The 13,716-nt window shown below is 52.8% G+C and overlaps 1 protein-coding gene across 2 annotated transcripts in view; it reads right to left on the bottom strand.

The window, feature by feature from the left end:
- LOC121272973 (neurexin-2-like) overlaps window positions 1-13,716 on the bottom strand; it is a 2,565,635-nt gene that overhangs the window by 1,772,597 nt on the left and 779,322 nt on the right. For both annotated transcript variants that reach the window (XM_041179880.1, XM_041179879.1), the window contains exons 8-9: window positions 6,749-7,132; window positions 4,091-4,294 (exon numbers count right to left, since the gene is read on the bottom strand). In XM_041179880.1, the coding sequence (XP_041035814.1) occupies window positions 4,091-4,294; window positions 6,749-7,132 (588 nt within the window). The remainder of the gene's footprint in view (window positions 1-4,090; window positions 4,295-6,748; window positions 7,133-13,716) is intronic.

A 13,716-nucleotide genomic window follows, 5' to 3' on the forward strand; every position in this document is an offset into this window, starting at 1 on the left:
CTGTGTGTACTGAACAGTGTGTTAAACAAGGAGCTGTGTGTACTGAACCGTGTATTACACAGGGAGAGCTGTGTGTACTGAACCGTGTATTACACAGGGAGCTGTGTGTACTGCACCGTGTGCTACACAGGGAGCTGTGTGTACTGAACTGTGTATTACACAGGGAGAGCTGTGTGTACTGAACCGTGTGCTACACAGGGAGCTGTGTATATTGAACCGTGTGCTACACAGGGAGCTGTGTGTATTGAACCGTGTGCTACAAAGGGAGCTGTGTGTACTGAACCGTGTGCTACACAGGGAGCTGTGTGTACTGAACTGTGTGCTACACAGGGAGCTGTGTGTACTGAACCGTGTGCTACACAGGGAGCTGTGTGTACTGCACCGTGTGCTACAAAGGGAGATGTGTGTACTGAACCGTGTATTACACAGGGAGAGCTGTGTGTACTGCACCGTGTGCTACGAAGGGAGCTGTGTGTACTGAACCGTGTGCTACACAGGGAGCTGTGTGTACTGAACCGTGTGCTACACTGGAAGAGTTACGTGTTACTTTTGAGCTCAGAAATGTTTGCGAGTGCTCTCTGGCGAGGATCTTCTCAATTTCTGAGCCAAGTGGCTGATTGAGCCGACACCGACAGGACACCCAGTTTTCTTATGACAGCCTTTGAAGCCCTCAGAGAGCATGTCACTGGAGCCTGTTGGTGTCTGGAGCCGCCATGGCCTTGGATGCTCAGTGGAAATGTATAGGTGTACCTGCTGACAGCAGCAGGCTTCAGCTTATTTCGCTGTGTTTGGTCTAGGAACAGAATTGCTTTCCAGGTTAGAAATAGATAAGTGAGCTGTTGACTTTAATTTGGCAATTTCTGAAGACTGGATGTTCTCATTCCCTGCTATCTTTACAGTGTGACAATCAAAATGAAAGCATCTCCCCATTTCTAATCACCACAGAGATGAGAGCAAAAAGCAGCGATCAGGAGACAACCCTGTCCTCGACCAGGCTAACTCCCAGATAACCCAGCATGCCGAGGGTGGGGGGTGGCGGTGGCGACAGCCACTTGCTGCATCTCACCTGTTCGGCTGGGCTGGCTGCCAAGCAGGAGTTCACTCAGCCTTGGCTCTGTTACCCTCGGCATCAGCTGACGAGAGGGTCACGCGGGATTTGAACCCGCCTACCTGTCCGCTTTCCGGCCAAAGCAACCGGGCGGCGATCAGGAGCTGGTCGGCCAGCAGATCCCACCACCGTCTTGCCCCCTGCACAAGCCCTCCCCCCTCTGCCTGACGGGTCAGAGAAAGACCCCCCCTCCACCGAGTAGATCAAGGAGTGTGGCTCGTGGGGTGTTTTCTGATTTCCAATAGCTCAGCTATTCCCTCAGCACCGGGATAAGGCCCACAAGGAACCCCCTTCACCATGGCCAGTGCCCTTCAGGGGTGAAAGCACAGGTGGTAATTTTTCATCTAACCTGACCGGTCAGATACCAAACGGTATGGAGACCCAACATGCCCCCAGTGACGCTGTTCGGATGTGCCCTATCAAGTTACCCCCAGAGCCATGAGCCTCCAGGTTTGCTTCCAGGTGCCCTCACAAGGCCTTGGCGACCATGGACTTCCATTGGACCGGTCAATGGCTATTCTTGGTGAAGTACCGCCGTGGGTTTGCCGTTGCCTTCTGTGGTACGGCCAACCAGGAAACTCGTCCGGCGTATTGGAAGGATTTCCAGGCTGATGACCAGCCCTGTTTGGCCACGTTATGGATGCACGTCAAGCCTTGGAGTGGGACTCGAACCTGGGGTGGGACTCGAACCTGGAGTTTCTGGCCCAGATGCGGGGACTCCGCCCACTGCGCCACAAGACTTCCCCTCCATGTTTTTCCCTGTTAAACATCCCATCGTGGACTGGAGTCCCTTCAAATTTTATCTGAACACCTACTTCCATTACCCCAAAGCGGATGGCCGGCTAAATTGGACCCTTGACTCATGGCTGACCAGACTCCCTAGTTCCAGGGAGCAAGTTATCTGTCTCTTTACAGCTGATCCATTCGCTGTACTCCTGTCTCACTGAAAGCTTCTCCGTGACCTGAGTTGCACACAGACTGTGGCGTTGGGAAGTCTCCCATGTTATGGCGCCCAACGTCAAGCCATCTCCAACATAGTCACTCTCACTTGTTGTGCCAGCCTTCGTGAAGCCTTCTATCTCCATCCAGCTCCGTCTACCAAGCTCTCCGCCTGCCAGGTTTCCCCAACCCTTACCCCCACCTCCCCTTCCTAGTTCCAGCATCAACCCCTTGGGCCAGCTCCTCCACCCCCACCCCCCTCCCCCTCCCCCCCAACCTCCCCACCCCCGGCCCTTTGAGTCTGTCCTTCCTTTTTCCCGAACTCAAGCAAACCGATTCCCAACTCACCCACCCCCCCACCCCGCCAACACCCCCCCCCCCAACAACCCCAATACCCCCACACCCACCACCACCTCCCACCAACACCCCCCCCCACCCCCCAGCTCCGAGCCTTCCAGCAACCAGTTTACAAAGAGGCAGCCGCTTCTGTCTTGCTCTCATCCCTAGGCAGTGATTGAACGCAGTCAAGGATGCAATGTCTTGTCTCCAGGATCAAGGGCATTATTCTTCCAGCCCCAGCGTGCGATTTGTGAAGGAGACAGAGGGGTTGGGGTGGGGTGGGGAGTTGGGGGGTGGGGATAGGGGGAAGGGGGGATGTGCGGGCGGAAACCCACAGCATTTTAATACTCAATCGATGATGGGGGGGTTTTTTTTTGCGAACACTGCTATTTTTCGCGGCGAATTAATGCTGGAATTTGGAGTTGGATGCTTGCGGGGGCTTGACAACAATGCTTGCTCGGATTGTGACAGACGATGTCCTTTGATGACTCCGGAGACAGGCACTGGTGGTAACCATGGAAACAAGTCATGCCTCCTTGCTGCTTTTACTGTGAGGCGGACGCTCTTATTGAATATGGTGTTAAAAAGAGAGAGAGAAAGAGAGAGAGAGAGAGAGAGAGGGAGGGAAAAAAAAAACACAGAGGTGGGTTTGTTGGGGAATGAAATGATTCGGGTGAAGGTGAAAGGGTCAAGGGAGCCGGGGCAGGAGGCAGAGGGTAGGAGGAAACCCTCCGGGAGGTGCGGGGCTGTCAAAAGATGGGACGGAGAGATACATTTCGTAAACTGTTGCACGGCGTCAGTTCAAGGTTTATCCATTCAGACAGCTGTTACCGTGCAGAGGTCAAACCTGAGCTGTCAAGTGCTTGAACCAGTCAGTCCAACGCCGAACGAGCCGTGCTGTCTGTACAGTGCGGCTCTCCCACACCACCTCCCCCCCTGAAGCCAGCGATCCACCCCGGCGGGCCGCACTGCGTGTGGGCTTGTGTATCCTCCTTCGTTGAGGGGTGCGCTGTGAACAGTGGCGGTGCCCACACTAGGGTCACCAACTGTGCTGAAAAGTGCTCCTGGAGCTCTCATCCCATCACTTGCTCCCCCCCCGACCCCCACGCTTCAGCCATTAGTTGGCCAACACACCCATCCTTGTGAGGTAGGGCCTCCCTACGCCAATCAGAAAGCAAAAAGGCTCATGACCCAATTGGTTGACGCTTGACTATCAGTCAAACCGCCTTTCCCAACCCCGCCAACCACAACCCCCCACCCCCCCCCACCCACCATTTTAAATATTTTTACATCTGGTGAAGAGAAACGTCCAAAGGAAATGACCAAGTAAAAATAAAAACCATCCCGACGATTTTCTCTCCAGCAGTGCCCCGGAGATTGGCCTTCGATCCCTGGAGGCTCCAGGCCAATCCTGGAGTGTCGGCGACCCTATCTTGCACCGCCTCCCAGGCCTAGGCCGGGGAATGGGGAACACGCCAGCAATGTTGCGCAGGCCTTGGCTGGATGCCACCGAACGTACTTCCCGATGAGCACAGGCCCGGTTGCTATCACATAACCGTGACTCTCCCTGACACATTTGCAGCTGAATGGATAGACCTCATGCTGGGGAGCCACGAGCTGTGAGTAACTCGTTAAAAAAAAAAAGGCTTGTCATTAATTGATACTGGGCAGTAGAGAGAGGGAGAGGGAGCGAGAGAAGGTTACCTAAGTTGACCGTGAGCTTCACCCGTCCTCCATCCAGTTCGAGCCTCAGGGTATCCGCTGAGTCTTTGGACGTTGTCGCCATGAGTAATCCATACGCGCGCTGGGACATGAAACGCAAGGATATGTCCTCGGCCTCTGTGTGCATGACAGTCGGCATCATGATCTTCATGTACATGCTTCCATCATAGCTCAGGACAGTCCCTTCTGAAAAGCAACAAAGAGCAGGCGTGCGGCGTAATGAAGACTGTGCTAAACCTTCATGGGGGCCGGTGGTTGGCTCGACAGAGGGCCCGGGCGTTCCCCTCCGAGTCACCCAGGTCGAGGATGACAAATGAGGCATCGTTCAAAGAGCTGGCCATTGACCAGAAACGGAACTGGACCAGCCTTATGAGGCATGGACTATTTTCCAAATGGGGAGGGAGTTCAGAAATCTGGAGCGCAAAGGGACTTGGGAGTCCTCGTCCAGGATTCTCTTAAGGTTAACTTGCAGGTTGAGTCGGTAGTTAGGAAGGCAAATGCAATGTTGGCACTTATTTTGAGAGGACTAGAATATAAAAGCAGGGATGTGCTGCTGAGGCTTTATAAGGCTCTGGTCAGACCACGTTTAGAATATCGTGAGCAATTTTGGGCCCCGTATCTCAGGAATGATGTGCTGCCCCTGGAGAGGGTCCAGAGGAGGTTCACGAGAACGATCCCAGGAATGCAAGGCTTAACATATGAGGAACGTTTGAGAGACTCTGGGTCTATACTCGATGGAGTTTAGAAGGACGAGGGAGGGATCTGATTGAAACTTACAGAATACTGAAAGGCCTGGATAGAGTGGACGTGGGGAAGATGTTTCCATTAGTAGGAGAGACTAGGACCCGAGGGCACAGTCTCAGAGTAAAGGGAAGATCTTTTAGAACAGAGATGAGGAGAAACTTCTTTAGCCAGAGAGTGGTGAATCTATGGAATTCATTGCCACAGAAGGCTGTGGAGACCAGGTCATTGAGTGTATTTAAGAGCGAGATAGATAGGTTCTTGATTGGTAAGGGGGTCAAAGGTTACGGGGAGAAGGCGGGAGAATGGGGTTGAGAAACTTATCAGCCATGATTGAATGGCGGAGCAGACTCGATGGGCCGAATGGCCTCATTTCTGCTCCTATGTCTTATGGTCTTATTGTCTTATGAACACTGTGGCTACAAGAGCAGGTCAGAGGCTGGGAATCCTGTAGCGAGTGACTCACCTCCTGACTCCCCAAAGCCTGTCCACCATCTACAAGGCACAAGTCAGGAGTGTGATGGAATACTCCCCACTTGCCTGGGTGAGTGCATTCCCATCTACCCACTCCCCGATAAGCTTTGATTCTCTTGCCTAATGAGAATCTAAGCTCTGAAGGAAACATTAACTGTCTTTATCTCTGCAGATGCTGTCAGGTCTGCTGAGTTTTTCCAGCATTTTCAATACTTGTTTAAGAATCTAGCTACCTCCGCCTTCAAAATATTCAGTGACCCCCACCTCCACCGCCTTCGGAGGCCGAGAGTTCCAAAGTAGCACGACCCTCTGAGAGAAAAAAATTCTCCTCATCTCTGTCTTAAAAAGGCAACCCCTAATTTTAAAACAGTGACCCCCCTAGTTCTGGACTCACCCACAAGAGGGAACATCCTTTCCACGTCCACTTTGTTCGAAACCGTCCAGGGTCTTATATTCTTCAGTCAAGCATCTGAAACCTGCTGTGGATTTAAGGAGCTGCCTCACCAGGACCTTTTTAAGTTCAATTAGTGAAGGGCAGGCTTGCCAGTGATACCCAAGCCCTGCGATTGAGTAGATAAACTGTAAAGTGACAGGGGGAGGCTACGAGAACGTGGGGGAGGTTTGGAGGTAACAAGTACAAGGCTGAGAACATGGATGCCTTTCCAATGTGAAGTGCACAGGTGACAATCTGCTCTCTCAGACACATATAAAAAGGGTCCCACTATTGGAAAAAGAAGAGGGCCTGGTGCCCTGGTCAGTAATTATGCCTCAGTTAACAACTTAGACTGGTAGAGCAGCTCTGATGTAACTCAACGTCTCCAGGCAGGGGAGCAATTGTCAAACAGAATTTGACTCCCCCACCACCCCCACCCACCCCCCCACCACCCCCCCCCCCCCCCCCCCCCCCCCCCCCAAACCACATGAGGAGATATTTAGGGACAGGCGACCAAAGAGGTCGGTTTTAAGGAGAGTCTTAAAGGAGGAGGGGGAGGCGGAGGGGTTTAGGGGAGGGGAATTCCAGAGTTTAAGTCAAAGGCAGCTGAAGGCCTAGCTGCCCAATGGTGGGGCGATGGAAATCGGGGGTTGGGGGAGACGTGCAAGATGCCTTCTCAAGGGGCAATTAGGGACGGGCAAGAAGTGCTGGGCCCAGCCAGGTATTATTTTTTTCAAAAGTATCTCCGAGGGTTGTGGGGGCTGGAGGAGGTTGGCTAGACAGGGAGGAGCGAGGCGGCCGAGATCAAGACGTTGCTCGACTGGGAGCCAACGCGGCACAGAAGGAGGCCATTCAGCCCATCGCGCCCACGCTGCTGCCCCTCTCGGCCCCATCTTCCCCACCCCACACCCACTGCCTCCCCACCCACCGATCTACCCCCCCACCCCTTACTTCCCTCCAAGTGCCCTTTCCGATCGGATTCCAGCACCCACCTGTCTCGCAGTTCTTCCCAAAGTAGCCGGTCCCGGTGCAGTCGCAGATGTACCGGTTCCAGCCCTCCCGGCACTGGCCCCCGTTGCGGCAGGGGGCCATGCTGCACTGTTTCAAGGTCTCCCGGGAGCAGAAGCCGCTGACCCCGCCCATGTTCTGGACCTCGGCCAGGCGCCTCACGTCTCGGCTCTGGCCGTCGATGAAGAGGTCCCGCACGCAGCCCACGTAACCGTAGCGGAGGAAGGCGGTCCAGAGCTCGGGAGGCGGCAGCAGGTCCAGCTTGTGGTCGGGCAGCCCGCCCAGGTACATGTCGCTGTCCAGGTCCAGGATCTCGCTCTCGCCGTTGGCGACGAATGGGAAGTGGCGGCTGTTCACCGATATCGACCCTGCGGGGCAGCAAGAGCACCGGAGTCACGGGGGGGGTGGCCGACAGCAAAAGGGAGGGGGGGAGGGCCGCTTCCTTTGGCCGCTGGCGCCCACGCCCACTCCCCGGCAGCCCATCCCTGCGCTCCGGACCCCCTGCCGTTGGTAATAATTTAGGGGAGGCGGTGGTGCGGTGGGATTGTTACGCAGAATCACAGAATCACACGGTGCAGAAGAGGCCCTTCGGCCCATCGAGTCAGCGCCGACACGTGAGAAACACCTGACCTACCCATTTACCAGCGCCTGGCCAATAGTCTACAGGTGACCGGACTTGTACTCCAGGGAGACCCAGGTTAATGCTCTGGCGGGCGGGGGGGGCCTGAGCCCACCATGGCAGATGGTGAATTTGAATTCAGTAGAAAAATCTGGAATTAAAAGTCTAATGGCGAAACCACTGTCGACTGTCGTTAAAAAACCCCACATCTGGTTCACTAATGTCCCCTTTAGGGAAAGGAATCCGCCCTCCTTACCTGGTCTGGCCCTACACGTGACTCCAGACCCCACAGGATGCTGGTTGACTCTTAAATGCCCTCCAGAATGGCCTAGCAAGCCACTCAGCTCTCAAGGGTAATTAGGGATGGGCAATTAATGCTGGCCCAGGCTGTGATGCCCGCATCCCACGAACGAATAAAAGAAAATAATCACACCTTAAACTGGGAAAGATCGACAACTTCAGACCATGAACTCTCTCCTCCATTCCAATCCCCCTTTTCTCTAACAATTTTCTTTCCCACCTTTTTCTATTATTTTTAAGTGTATTTCCATCCATTGTTTTATTTCCACCTTTTAGCCCATTTTGATCCCTCCCCCCCCCACCCCACCCCCACTAGGGCTATCTGTCACTTGCTCATCCTGCTTTCTACCCTTAATTTCACCATTAGCACCTCCTCTAGCTAATATCACCACCATCAACACCCCTTTGTCCTTTTGTCTATGACATCTTTTGCAATCTCCACCTATCACTGGCCCTCTATCCAGCTCTACCTGTCTCACCCCCCTTAAACCAGCTTATGTTTCACCTCATTTCTCTATTTCCTTAGTTCTGATGAAGAGTCATACGGACTCGAAACATTAACTGTGTCCCTCTCCGCAGATGCTGCCAGACCTGCTGAGTTTTTCCAGCTATTTTTGTTTTTGTTGTGAAAGATCAGAACTATTTATGTTTACTGTTGCCACACTGCTTTGTACACATGAAGGAACGGTTTGAACCGGTTCCGTTACACATCACATCAGTCTCAAGTGCAGCTGTGAAATGTGGCCCCCGGAACACTTACACATACCGATTAGTACATAGCTAATTAGTTCCTTGGCAGATATTTACAGTTAATGCAACAATATGTAACAGCGCTCCTGCCTGTACCCTGTAGCACTGCACTTTTTTTTTCTCCAGATAATTATCCAGTTCCCTTTCGGAAACCATGATTGAACCTGCCTCCACCACACTCTCAGGCAGTGCACTGCAGGTCCTAACCACTCACTGAGTGAAAAAGCTTATCCTCATATCACCTTTGGCTCTTTCACCATTCCCCTTAGTTCTATGCCCTCTGGTTCTCTACCCTTCTCTGTCATAAGGGAGCGGTTTCTCCCTATCTACTTTGTCCAGACCCCTCATGGGTTTGTACTGAAGCCCCTCACATGGACTCCCAATGGCACCTGGATAGGGTAGCATAGTGGTGGTGGTGCTGCACTAGTATTCCAGAGATCTGGGGTGCTGACATGTAGATGTGAGTTCAAATCCTACCTTGGCTGGAATTAAAGAAATCTGTGAGAAATCGATAGTATCGGTAGTTTCAGCTGTGGCTCAACTCGCACTCACACCTCTGATTTGGGAATCTAGGCTGGCATTCCTACTGCAGTGCTGAGGGAGTGCGGCACTGTCGGAGGGTCAGTGCTGAGGGAGTGCAGCACTGTCGGAGAGTCAGTGCTGAGGGAGTGCAGCACTGTCGGAGGGTCAGTGCTGAGAGAGTGCAGCACTGTCGGAGAGTCAGTGCTGAGGGAGTGCAGCACTGTCGGAGAGTCAGTGCTGAGGGAGTGCGGCACTGTCAGAGGGTAAGTGCTGAGGGAGTGTTGCACAGTCAGAGGGTCAGTGCTGCACAGTTGGAGGGTCAGTACTGAGGGAGTGCCGCACAGTTAGAGGGTCAGTGATGAGGGAGTGCCGCACTGTCGGAGGGTCAGCGCTGAGGGAGTGCCGCACTATCAGAGGATCAGTGCTGACGGAGTGCCGTACTCTCGGAGGGTCAGCGCTGAGGGAGTACTGCACTGTTGGAGGGTCAGCGCTAAGGGAGTGCTGCACTGTCGGAGGGTCAGCACTGAGGGAGTGCCGCACTGTCGGAGGGTCAACGCTGAGGGAGTGCCGCACTGTCTGAGGGTCAGCGCTGAGGGAGTGCCGCACTGTCAGAGGGTCAGCGCTGAGGGAGTGCCGCACTGTCGGAGGGTCAGTACTGAGGGAGCGCCGCACTGTCGGAGAGTCAGTACTGAGGGAGTGCTGCGCTGTCAGAGGCACCATCTTTCAGATGAGGCATTAACTGAGGCCATGTTTGCCTTCTCAGGTGGATGGGAAAAAATACAATGGCCATTATTTCAACGAAGAACAGTGGGGCTCCCAATATTCACGCAACAACGGACTATCTGGGTCATTGTCCGATTGCTGTTTGTGGGAGCTTGCCGTGTGCAAGTCTCTGACACAGTGGCTTAAAAAGTAACTAATTGGCTGGGAACAGCTTTGGGACATCCTGTGGTCATGAGCGGCTCTGTATAAATTCGCGCTCTAACACAAACTACTCTGGACGCTGGAAATCAGAAATAAATAGATAATGTTGCAAATAGTCCCCAGGTCAGGCAGCATCTGTGGAGAGAGAAACAGAGTTAACAGGCGCATCCATTGTAAATTTTTGTTAGCCAAAGGTATTAAGGGATATGGGACAAAGGTGGGTGTCAAGTAAAGGGTTAACATCAGGACGACCTGATACTGATGATGTAACTATGGTGCAATGTCACATGACAAAGAAATTGACTTCTGATGGGAAGCAGATATGTAACCTCGTGTGGAGTTGCTGAGATGAATATACATCTGTAAATGAACAGGAATGGGCTTTGTGGATAACAGTCTGTGGCAGCATTGTTAGGGTAACAGGCAAACCCAAAAGAAGCCTCATCTAGACCCCGAACTCAAGGCGAAACAGTGGCGATATGGAGTCAGCTCGCAGATCAGCCCTGATCTCATTGAATGGTGGAACAGGCTCGAGGGGCTGAATGGCCTCCTCCTGTTCCTACAGTTGTGAGGGGCATCAGTGGGAGTCAGAGCCTGATCTCCGGGCAGCGGAAGTCGGCAGCTATTGAGGGAGCCCGGTTGTGTCAGAGCAGACGCGATGGGCCGAATGGCCTACTTCTGCTCCCACGTCTTATGGACTTAATGGTCTGTGCTTTCGCTAACACAGGCTCAGCCTGATTGGCCATCCTGCGAACACATGGTCACATTCCTCAGTGATTCCTCCCCACCCCCCACCCACCCCCTACCCACCCCCTACCCCCCGCACACCCCCCCCCCCCCCCCCCCCCACCCCCCCACCCCACCACCCACCGCATCCCTTCCCCAATTCAGAAGGACTTTGAGGACCGGTCCCACAAACTCCATCCCGATGCTCCAGCCGCTTGTCCCTTCAATACTCCGAAGCCTCTCCACCTTTCAGTCTCTCTTCCCACTTTCAAAAACCTCCTGTAAGACTATATGTCCAACGACGTGTTGACAACCTCCCTTCGTACTCCTTCATTTGCCTCTCTGCAAAGCCTGTTCAGACGCTTTACTTCACTTACGATCATTAAAGGTAAATAAGTGTTCTTATTTACCAAGATCTTTAAGAATTTGCTCACTGGTGTTCAGTTCGGGTTCTGCCAGAGCCGCTTTGCTCCATATCTAATTGAGCCCTGGTCACGAGAGCTAAGTGCCAAATTGTGTCCCTCAACATTCAACTGGAACCAGAGGGCCTTAGCCTAGAACAATGTGAGGGCGGGGGGGGGAGGTCAAAGGGTAAATGCCCTAGTGGTTGGCATCATACCTGACTCAGTGGAAGATGGTTATGGTTGTTGGAGGTCAAGCATCAAATGTCCCGGGACATTGCTGCAGGAGTTGCTCTACTGTCCTAGGCCCAACCATCTTCAGCCACCTGATCAATGATCTTCCCTCCACTATTCCACCCAGCCTTTTCGCTGACGATTAGAACCATAGAAAAGCTACAGCACAGAAGGAGGCCATTCGGCCCATCTTGTCCATGCCAGCCCAAGGACACCCAAGTGCCTTTTCTAATCCCACCTTCCTGCACCCGGCCCATAGCCCTGCAGCTTACAGCACCTAAGGTGCAGATCCAGGTACTTCTTAAAAGAGATTCTCCAGTTGTCAGCTCCATTCACAACACCTCTGGGAGTGAGGCTTCAGGAGGACCGGAATAATGCCCAGGCCCGGCCTGACAAGTGTCCAGGTCATGTTCACCTTACCCAAGTGACAGGTCATGGCCACCCTGAAGAGACAGACCAATCGTTGGTGCTTTGAATGGTGCCACCCTCACCCAATGGCCCTGCGGCAACAACTGTGGAGGGGGGGTCACCGCTGGCCAAGAGCTTAACTGGTCAAGCCATTGTCAGCACCATGGCAACAGGAGCAATGCATAAGCTGTCCTCGTTGAAGAGCGATGAGGGCTTGAGGGGCCCGAAGGCCTACTACTCTTCTTATGTTAAGGACAAAGAAGCTTGCTGAGCTGTTCCTTTTTTTAATTCATTCATGGGATGTGGGCGTCACTGGCAGTAGGCCAGAATTTTATTGCCCATCCCGAATTGCCCTTGTTCAGAGGGCACTTAAGAGTCAACCACATTTGCTGTGGAGTCTGGAGTCACGTGTAGGCCCAGACCGGGTATGAACAGCAGATTTCCTTCCCTAATGGACATTAGTGAACCAGGTGGGCTCAACAACAATTGACAATGGTTTCATGGTCATCATTAGACTTCTAATTCCAGCTATTTATTGGATTAAAGTTCCACCATCTTCCCGTGGTGGGATTCAAACTCCGGTCCCTAGAGCATTACCCTGGATCTCTGGATTACTAGTCCAGCAACTATGCCATCACCTCCCCTTGTGCCACTGTAACCAATATCCATGCCCTCCATTACCGGCACACTTTGACTGTTGTGTGCATGTTCTACAGGATACAGCAGGACATCGGTTTAATGAGGTTACTCCAACTCACCCCTCGCTGTCACTCCTACCACCCGAAAGAGCGAGCGTCTCCAAGTGCCCTTATCAAGTCGCATGCCATCCCTCACTTGGGCATGTAATGCTGCTCCCTTAATCATCGCTGCGTCTCTACACTACCATGGGAACGCCAATGCAAGAAGCGTCCTTGTTCACCTACCACCCCATCATGGGCAAGAGATGGAGCAACATGTGCAAAGAGCAAAAGTGACCAAAAAGCTACACTGGAAGGACAATTTCGTTATTTGGGAGCAACCTAGAGTTCACTGTGCCAATTCCATGCTCAAAAATGTCTCCTTCCAATTCTTATCGGTTCACCGTGATGAGGGTGTTCTCCACTCTCAGCTCTTATGGACAAGTTGGCTCTATCGGACCTGTCCACCCTACCAGGTAACCCTGTCCCTTACTCCATCCCCTGCTACTTTCCCTCAGACAGCCACGGTCCAAGTTATTTTCCAAGCGACTCCGTCATTTCTAACTATTCGTTCACGGCTCGTAGGTGTCATTGAACGTCATTTATTGACCATCCTTAAGAAGGTGTTGTTGAACTGCCCACTCCTCGGTGACTGAGTGGGCTCTCCGGACCACTTTCAGGGGGGCAGTTAAGAGTCAACCACATTACTGTGGGTCTGGGGTCACAGGTAGGCCCGGACCAGGTAAGGACCAGGGCAGCTCCGAAGGAAGAAAAGGACAATAGCAAGCCAACCTGCTAGTTCCATGGCTGCCAACACCGATCTTTAATTTTTCAAAAAAATTCTGGCTCTAGCGAATGGATTGAATTTTTAAACTCCCCCCTGCCAAGGTCACGGCCAGAGCGTGACCCTTGTCGGGTTAGGGGCGCGAGCCCAACCTGAGCGAGCGTAAAGTGACGCGCGGTGACGTTGAGCGAGTGTCCCAATGTCATCGCGCGATATTTTGGTCGGTGGGACCAAACAGTTAACAGGCCCGTGAAGGCCATTAAAAATATCTCGCGATTTTCCAGTCCTCTGGGACCCTCCCTGACTCCAGTGATTCCTGAAAGATCACCAATAACGCCTGCACTATCTCTTCAGCTATCTCCTTCAGAACTCTGGGGTGTAATCCATCTGGTTCAGGTGTTTATCCACCTACAGACCTTTCAGTTTTCCTAGCACCTTCTCCTTGGTAATGGCCACCATACTCACCTCTGCCCCCCGACTCTCTTGAACTTTGGTGACGTTACTCGTGTCGTCCACCGTGAAGACTGATGCAAAGTACCTATTCAGTTCCTCCGCCATTTCTTTGTTCCCCACTACTACTTCTCCAGCATCATTTTCCAGTGGTCCA

Source organism: Carcharodon carcharias, chromosome 37 (assembly GCF_017639515.1).
Source record: "Carcharodon carcharias isolate sCarCar2 chromosome 37, sCarCar2.pri, whole genome shotgun sequence".
Classification (NCBI taxonomy): Eukaryota; Metazoa; Chordata; class Chondrichthyes; order Lamniformes; family Lamnidae; genus Carcharodon; species Carcharodon carcharias.